The following is an 8,738-nucleotide window of genomic DNA, read 5'->3' as shown; positions in this document are numbered from 1 at the left end:
GAAAAGATTTTCTACACATTAATTTTTAATTATAATTTTCTTAAATATGTATTTTTTATATTTTCAACAAAAATTGTGAGAAATTATTAGGGTGAGGTTTAAAAACCTTATATTTTATCTGAAAACGTCACAAAAGTGACCACTTTTATGACCAAATGTCACAAGTAAAAGTTTTGTCTTCCAGCGCTTTGGACTAAAAATTGTATTTTTGTGTCTTATGACAATGACATTTACCAATGTTGTTTTTTTCTGGTCTTTTTTGATGCTTCAGCATTCGATATTTTGCACTACTAACTGCACTAGTTAAATTAATACACTTTCTAAAATCTCAACACAAATTCTGATTATTTTGTCTATTTTCTTGCAATTATAGCATTGCTTCTTACCCTCGATTTGAATACGTTTGCGGATAAAATATGTTATTCGGAGTAAAAGTGAAGTTATTACTATTACTTTTACTCCTAATAACATAATATATCATTATTAAATTAAATAAATAAAATAATATATAAAATAATATATTATTAAATTTTTCTTTTTCTTATGCATTGTTAATGTTCCGAGTGCGTTGATTATCCAAATTATGAATTGCCGATTAATAAACGATCTCGTGCAATATTTCAAATTGATTTTGGTAATTGTAATTTTATGTCAAACAAAAAGCCTGGTGGATTCCAAGAAAAAATAATTCGTTTTTTTGCTTAGAACGTAAAAAAATAGATTTCTCCTTTTAATTATTATTTTTGTTCATTTCTGTGTGGGGAGACATCAGTCTTTTGCCAATCAGATCGAACCTTAAATTAATTTACAGTTTTTGGAAGTTATTTGGGGTAAAAACTCCTCTTTTTGCCACATTTACATCAAGCAAATTTTATTTTTAATTTTATAATTCAGAATGCAACTTGTTAACCAATTAAATAAATATACAGGGTGCGCCAGATACTCGCGCCCCAGATAAAAATGCAGCATAAGGTAAGATACCAGGAACATGGAAAAAAATATCTTTAGTTTAATTTCATTTCTGTTGAAAAAATAATTTTCCAAGTTTTTTTTGCTACAGGTCATAAGAAGAGGACAAAAGGAAGCTGAATCCTACATTGTAACTCTGTTCAATGTTATTTGTGGCTTTTATTGGCAAAATTTTTGTACCTTTACTAAATAATTATAAAAAAACATACAAGATCATCAGTATCATTAAATAAACATAAAAAAATGTCAAATATCAAAAATTTTTGACAGATAGAATTTTTTAAACATTTTTTTCATGTTCCTGGTATCTTACTTGAAATTTTTCTCTGGGGCGCGATTTCTGGCGCACGCTGTATAGTTTAGTTTTTCAGCACTTTACACACCAGAAGGGCGTAACAACCAAGCAGTGCCTTGGTGAAATCCAAGAAAATTCATAAAAATCAGCCACGAAAACATGAACTAAAAGGCTGCTTTTGACAATAATCACTTTCGAACGATATTTATGAGAGCAAACTTTTACCTCAAATGGATGAAAGCTGTAATTTAATTTGCTTTGCTTTTGTATGGTGATTAGCTTTAATTTGAACAAAACTTACAAAAGGTCGGTTCTCGGTGAACACAATATCACTTCACTTGCAAGAATTTCATCCACCGTTTGAAAAATACTAAACTAAATGTTTACCGAAAACCGAAATGCCTTTATTAATGCACGGGCAACTTATAATAACTATAATAAGTTGCTCGAATGTAGTTATATAAAAATTTATTCTTATTTTACATGCCTACGTGCTTGTATGGTATTTTCTTACCTTTGTACAATACAATATTTTGCAATAGGTTTTACCAATAATAGATGTGGTCGCTGGATATTCATTCGTTATTGTTAGTCCGACATTCACTCATAAATGTTTTAAATATTTATTCTGTTAATATTTTACGTTCTTTGTAAGTTTGTATAAAATTATTTCATCTAAATATATTTCATTGTGTTAATTATTTTTTTGTGTTGGTTATGCAACCAATTAAACTTCACCTCAAATTTGACATTTGACAAGTAAAGGTTATGTTTTTTTAATTATGACAAGACACGCCAGAAATTGCACTGCAGGGGCTGTGTACACCTACCACGAGAAAAAGAAAGATGCCCAAGCTTCCGGTTATGGTACAAATGCCCAGCGGTTGGGCAAAGACTCAATCAAAGATTTCGATTCTTGTTGCTTGTCTTTGCAACCTTGTCGAAACCCAGTGATAACGTGAGTGTCCCCCACACAAAAGCCCAATTTTGTAACTATTTCACAGAAAAGACGGTTATTTGTTCGATAAAGAAGTGATCCTGGAATACATCATTGCAAAGAAAAACGAAAACAGTAGAAAACTGAAAGAGTATGAAAGACTTAAACGCAAGGAGGATGAAATCTCTTTGGACAAAGCCACCGCTGAGACTAACCAAAAAGTTGAACGGTTTCTTAAAGGAGAAAATAGTATCATTAGCAAACCAACAAGTCACTTCACGAGTGGTATTTTTTTTCTAGTTAAATTTCTCTTTATCGTTGATTTTAGAACCAAGCACGTCGTCAATTTCCAACATGGCAGTGGGCCGTGACAAAGAATTACCAAGTTTTTGGGTCCCATCTAAAACACCCACTGCGGAAAAGCCCAAATTACAGAAACCTGTAAGAACTTGTCTTCATTTATTTATTCAATCATTATTTTTGTAGCATAATGTCGTTTTGTGCCCAATTTCGGGGAAACCCCTCAAAGTAAAAGACCTGATTGAGGTCAAATTTACTCCAATAAAGGACTCCGGCGAGAAAAAGTCACTAATTGCGAGGGAATGTCGTTATATGTGTGCTGTAACACATGATGTTTTGAGTAATTCGGTTCCTTGTGCCGTCCTCAAACCAACGTGAGTGTAAAAAGGTGACACAACCAAAATTTAATAAATTTCTAGGGGTGACGTTGTCACGTTAGAATGTGTGGAGAAAATTATCAAAAAAGATTGGGTTCATCCACTCACTAGTAAAAAATTGACAGAGAAAGACATTATTGTGATGCAGAGGGTAAAACAGTTAACTGTAATTGCAAAAATAAAGCGATTTATTTGCAGGGGGGCACAGGGTACGCCCGAACTAACGCTGAACTGGAGGCTAAGCAAGAACGGCCAGCTCTTCAAGCCTGATTGAGAGTTTAATTTTAATAAATTTACTTGACTCAGTTTTTTTTTAATTACGAAAATTCCTCTTCTACAGGTTTCTTCTTTCTTCTCTTTTTCACTGGTGCTTCAGTATCGTCGACTTCTGCCTTACGTTTCGTTTTTTTCTTACTCTTTGAAGTTGTCTCAAGTTCTAGAAAAAAATTAAAGGTTGGAATTTCATTCTTGCGATTTTACCTTCAACATCAAAAATATTTTTTTTCGGTTTTTTGTTAGTTTCTGTTGCTAATTCATTTACTGTGTCAATATTTACATCAAAAGTGATCTTGTTATTCACCCCCTCATCCAGGACATTTCTAGAACCAAATTAGTTTTCACATTTTTTATGAAAACTGAAAATAATTACATAATTTTCCCCTTAATGAACGGTAGTTTTCCCTCGAAATTGGTGGACGTAATTTCCAGTTGTATCCTGCTACCAAGGTTGAGATTTTCGCCAATCCATTCCTGTTTTTTTGGCTTTGGTAGAGACACATTGAAAATTTTATGTACCAAACAACCCACATGATCCTTTGTCTTTTTGTGGACAAAACCCTCCAGTATTTTCCCAACGACTGGTTTAAAAATGAAAAACCCGGCTTCAATATCGACGTGAATATAACAAGAATCTTCACAAATTTGTCCCACTTTTGATAGAAGTTTTATATTTTTGTAGCCACAAAGAATCCCATCTAATCTAAAAACAATCAAATTATTGTGTCCCGTTTTGTTTAAATGCAAACCTAATGCAAAATTTGCCTATTTTTGAATTCAAAATCTCCTTAACGGAATTGTTTAAATCACTCAAATGGTAAGGATGTAGGGCTATGTGCTCCTGAAGATTAAGTAACTCAACACATGAATTCTCATCAACCACCAACGAATTCAATTCATCGAAGTTGAATGTCTTTAACAATTTTTGTTTTTTCATTGTGGGGGCCACGTGCGGGTTGGGTAACCTCACTTTTTAGAACCTGAAAAACATGACGTAAAGGACTTACGTAAAATTAAAACTCTACATTTATTCACACAAAAAAGCACTTTCTTCTAAATTTTTGATTTTTTAATTCGTTTAAAATTCTATTTTGAATTTTTGACAATTGAAGTGTGCGCTTACAATCCTATGTGCTCCACGTCTTATTTCGGAATTATTCTTAATAAAACTCACGAAACGCAATCTTTAATTTTACTAAACCTAATTCAAAATTAAGAAGAAACACATGATTTCTAAAATTATTACTCCGTATTTTCCCATAGTTTAAATAATAAGACTATGAGAGAGTAGGGTTGCATGAGCACTTTTTAGTAAGTTTCATTTTATCTAGTGCTTTGGTATCAGTCGTACCAACCACCACCTCAGGTGTTGACATTTTACGTGTTGTTTCGTTTCAAAAGTGTCAAGGGGGTTGTACAAAGTTAAATACAATTTGTACAAGTCTTAAAATTGTGTGAAATGAATTAAAAAAAACATTTATAGTGTAAAAAACATTTAAACCGGTAAGTTGACCATGTTATGCTATGGTAATCCTCTCGTTAATAAGTCAAGATTTGACTATTCAACTGGGATATGTTGTTTATTTTTGAGTAGAAAAATTTGGGAAAAATTTCGAAACATGTTCATGGCAAAAGCCAGGAGTTTGTCATTGTTTTGTCGTTGTGAATTCGAAAAGTGTCGAATTGATTGTGGTTTTGTAAGAAGAAATATATACAAAATATTTTTTCTTTTCAATAAATTACTTCATTTCAGACAACTCATCATCATTTACTATGCGATTTAATAAACAAGAACTGATCACATTGGCCACACAACCATCCACCAAATTTGAAAAGGAGGGCATTTTGTACATACGTGAGAGACAAGACGGATTTTTTCGAAAAGCTGAAAGTAAGTTTTTTATAATTACATCAATTAAGATTCAAGCTGTTGTATCAATGAAAATACTGTTTTTTGAAATGTAAAAATAATTTCAGAAACCGATTGCACAACAGCCAAGTGTGGGTTTTTTATGTTTATGAAAAATTAAGTTCTACCATCGCAAATTGAATGATGAGAGGTGCAGTAGTGTTCTCTTCTCATTGTTATTCATTTTTAAAAGTTTAATAATCAGTTGTGTTGCTAGATTTATAAAAAATAGCATTTATCAAGTAAAAATTTTATGGGATATTCGCTTTTCTTACTATTGTCTGTTTACTGTTTTTTTTTTCATGATTACTAATGTACAATTTTCTCACAATTTACTTTTAATTCTACCTTGTGAAGATTTCACTAAGGTTCATTTTATAATTCTTCGCCGATTAACTGGAAAATGTTTGTTTTTTGTTTTAAATAAAAATGAGAAAATTAAAGTAACTGTTTTTCTGATTACTAATTACTGTAAATATTCCACCTATTTGTGTATACTTACATAACTTTTCATGCAATCATGTACATACTTAACCAGTAAAAATGGAAAAAAATACTTGTACTTGCTACTCCACGTACATGAAGTGTGATTTTATTTATTAAACTTATGATTTCATTAGCTTATATGTTTCTTATCGTGTATTACAGGTAAAAGGAAATATCAAAAACGTGAAAAGAGACTTCGCAATCTGAGCTGTGTAGGGGGAGTAAGCAAAGGTACTACCACGATGCACCTCGCTTGGATTTTATCTTGTTTGTTAAATATTTTTTTAACGACCAATAATTTTTTCCTTGTACTAACAATGGGAAATCTTTTTTTTTTAATAGTTTTTGCTCATCTTTGGATTTATTTCTTAATTGGTCCTTATCAAATTAATTACTTCTACATTTTTTGTTTGTTTATTTAACATGCAAGATGAATTTACAGTAACTAACACTTTGCTAACACACATGTAATTTGTTGCTAATTTATTAAAATGACAGGTGGTGGTCTTGTTCATTTGATTCGTTTTGTAACATCAACTCATTACTAACATTGGCTTGAAGGTTGATTTTGGGTTATTAAAATAGCTATCGTTCTGTGTCATCATGTCATCATTACAGCTTCCACAATAACATTTAGTTTTGATTCGTTTTTATCCAAAGTTGCAATTTTTTATTTCGTCAAAACATTGTATTAAAAACGACGTAGTATGAGTAATGTCAAAAACAATCTAATCATTTGGTAAACATAGTTTTAAAATATTTACAAAAATCGTCTTGTGTAGTTGAAGAAAAATTATGAAACAAATAAAAAAATGTATTTATTGAATGTATTATTCAATTTTTCTAGACTATTGTTTTAAAAAACTCATTAAAATAAGTAATGAATAAATTAAAATTCTCTTCACGTCAATCCGGTTGTGGAATTATTTGTATTTCCTATTGTGACGTGTTCAGTTTAAACAATAATGTTTGGTCAAAAAAATTTCTGATAATACAGGTGTTTAGTAAAAAACGTTGTTTATTTATACAGTGAGTGGCAAAATAATAATCTCATTAAAAGTGAAAATATTTTGTTATTGTTTTAAAATTTTATTTTTTTTTGGTTTTTGAGTAATCACGTCTTCGTATTTTTTAAAAGAACACCTAATTTTTTTTAGAAATAAAGTTTTTGAAAAAAAAAATAATCCATAAGTAAAATAATATCAACAAAAAAACAAACAATTGTAAATCAAGCTGAGAAGTTTGTATTTCTTAAAAAAAATTGACCCGTTTTGAGCATTTTTGTCAAAATATTTTCAGTTTTAATAAGATTATTCCATAATTTTGTCACTTAATTTTACATGCAACATTATTGTGGGTTATTGAAAGCCCATAAACCGATTTTTTGTTAATTTTTTGCACTAATAAATAAAAAAAACTTCAAATTTTGTCACATTAATAATAAAAATTTGAATGAAAACTGACGAAAACGGAAAAAGTGTCGATTTATTTAAATAACAAATAAAAAGGTGAAATCTTGAAAAATTTTTCGATTCAAAAATTAAATAAAATTAAAGATTTTTTGAGTTACACCTTTATACAGGTGGCCGAAAACATATTTTTTTTTTAGGTTAATATAAGAAAAAAAAAGTTAAGGGAGTTAAAACCCTTTTTTTTTTATTTCAGTAACTGGTTAAGATAAATTTACAAAATTTTGCATTTTGGGTAATTTTTTGGCACTGAATTTACTAGTACCTGTCTTCAACCTATTTAAGGCGAAAAATTTTGCTTTAGAAAAAAAAAATAATTTTTAAAAAAATCGTTTTTTTTGACCATACATTACGTAATGAATTTTTTTTATGTATATAAGGTCGAATTATCGGTCTAGCTTCTATAGTAAAGGAATTATTTTTTGCTATTGACCAAAATTACCACCCAAAATCTTTTAACGTTTTTTTCATCCTGTATATCAGAATCTATAAATATTCGGATAATATTGAATTTCATTTTACCTCTATTTTGCATACTATTTAAAAAAATCTTTTGAATTAGTGAATATTAAAAAATAAATAAACTAGTCTTCAAAAAAATTAAAACTAGCTATCATATACAATAATTTATTTATTTTACATTTAATTTCTTAAAATCGGATAATAAATGATGGAACTGAAAGTCTTATGTTTTTTAATTTCTTAGATGTAAATTTTTGTAATACTTTAAATCTTTTTTCTAGGTACAAATGGACTTTCTAAATTTTTCATTATTTTTTTAACATTTAAACAGTACGAATTGTGCTTTTTGAAGTTGATAAAAAACATATAAAATGACTATTTTGACTTTCCTATAAGAAACTTGAAATATGGTATGTAAATTTCTTGTAGGAAGGGGACGCAGCACGAAACAATTGGTAAAAATCGGTCGCACCGTTCGGTCGCAAAGACCAAATATCAAAATTATAAATTTTTTAGCAAAAATTAAATAAATCTAAAGATTTTTTGACGTTAAAATCGAAGTTACACCCTTATACAAGTTGGCCGAAAAAACATTACAAAATTTTCTATAGGTCAATATAAGAAAAAAAAATTAAGGGAGTTAAAGCCCTTTGAAAATGGCAACCAAAAGGTCTTTTTTTTTCAATTATTTCAGTAACCGGTTAAGATAAATTTACAAAATGTTGCATTTTGGGTAATTTTTTGGCACTGAATTTCCTAGTATCTGTCTTCTACCTATTTAAGGCGAAAAATTTTGCTTTGGAAAACCTTTTATGATTTTTTTTACAAACTCGGTTTGTTACTTAATTTTAAAAAAAATCCTACGTAATGAATTTTTTTATGTATGTAAGGTCGAATTATCGCTCTAGCTTCTTTAGGAAGCATTCCTGGGTATAGTATAGGATTTCTTTTCTCTATTGACCAAAGGAATCACCACCCAAAATCTTTTACCGTTTTTTTCGAACATCCTGTTTATCAGAATCTATAAATATTCGGGTAATATTGAGTTTCATTTTACCGCAACTTTTTTAAATTTTTGCACACTATTTAAAATCTTTTGAATTTGTGAGTATTAAAAAATAAATAAATTAGTCTTCAAAAAAATTAAAACTAGCTATCATTTACAATAACTTATTTATTTTACATTTAATTTCTTAAAATCGGATAATTAATGATGGAACTTAAAGTCTTATGTTTTTTAATTTCTTAGATCTAAATT

At 29.3% G+C, this 8,738-nt stretch overlaps 3 protein-coding genes across 8 annotated transcripts in view; 2 read left to right on the top strand and 1 right to left on the bottom strand.

Moving 5' to 3' along the window:
- The first annotated feature begins 2,020 nt into the window (after positions 1-2,020).
- On the top strand, positions 2,021-3,183 carry LOC123016363 (nitric oxide synthase-interacting protein homolog). 2 transcript variants are annotated; one of them, XM_044416727.1, is made up of 6 exons: positions 2,021-2,222; positions 2,269-2,483; positions 2,530-2,642; positions 2,688-2,875; positions 2,921-3,029; positions 3,077-3,183. In XM_044416727.1, the coding sequence occupies exons 1-6, from the start codon at positions 2,047-2,049 to the stop codon at positions 3,146-3,148; spliced, it is 873 nt and encodes a 290-aa protein (XP_044272662.1). In that variant the 5' UTR covers positions 2,021-2,046; the 3' UTR covers positions 3,149-3,183. The 2 variants fall into 2 exon arrangements, with proteins under 2 accessions (XP_044272662.1, XP_044272653.1); XM_044416718.1 differs by having other exon boundaries at positions 2,269-2,486.
- Positions 3,049-4,324, bottom strand: LOC123016378 (DNA-directed RNA polymerase I subunit RPA43). 3 transcript variants are annotated; one of them, XM_044416739.1, is made up of 6 exons: positions 4,180-4,285; positions 3,904-4,134; positions 3,528-3,857; positions 3,359-3,477; positions 3,200-3,314; positions 3,049-3,144 (listed from the first exon to the last, which is right to left on the bottom strand). In XM_044416739.1, exons 2-6 carry the CDS (start codon positions 4,089-4,091, stop codon positions 3,117-3,119), a joined length of 780 nt encoding a protein of 259 aa, XP_044272674.1. In that variant the 5' UTR covers positions 4,092-4,134; positions 4,180-4,285; the 3' UTR covers positions 3,049-3,116. The 3 variants fall into 3 exon arrangements, with proteins under 3 accessions (XP_044272674.1, XP_044272682.1, XP_044272692.1); XM_044416747.1 differs by having other exon boundaries at positions 4,192-4,250; XM_044416757.1 differs by having other exon boundaries at positions 3,049-3,314; positions 4,190-4,324.
- A 187-nt stretch (positions 4,325-4,511) lies between these two features.
- Positions 4,512-8,738, top strand: part of LOC123006853 (inositol polyphosphate-4-phosphatase type I A) — a 22,107-nt gene continuing 17,880 nt past the window's right edge. The window contains exons 1-3 of one of the 3 annotated variants that reach the window (XM_044401758.1): positions 4,512-4,657; positions 4,908-5,045; positions 5,712-5,780. In XM_044401758.1, the coding sequence (XP_044257693.1) occupies positions 4,928-5,045; positions 5,712-5,780 (187 nt within the window). In that variant the 5' untranslated portion in view covers positions 4,512-4,657; positions 4,908-4,927. Of the gene's footprint in view, positions 4,658-4,702; positions 4,852-4,907; positions 5,046-5,711; positions 5,781-8,738 lie in introns of those variants that run through there. The other 2 variants (XM_044401837.1, XM_044401919.1) reach the window with 2 other exon arrangements.

Source organism: Tribolium madens, unplaced genomic scaffold, assembly GCF_015345945.1.
Source record: "Tribolium madens isolate multiple individuals breed KSU strain unplaced genomic scaffold, Tmad_KSU_1.1 Scaffold_11;HRSCAF=98;Tcas5.2_LG3b, whole genome shotgun sequence".
In the NCBI taxonomy this organism is placed as follows: domain Eukaryota; kingdom Metazoa; phylum Arthropoda; class Insecta; order Coleoptera; family Tenebrionidae; genus Tribolium; species Tribolium madens.
This window is presented reverse-complemented; position numbering and strand designations above follow the sequence as displayed.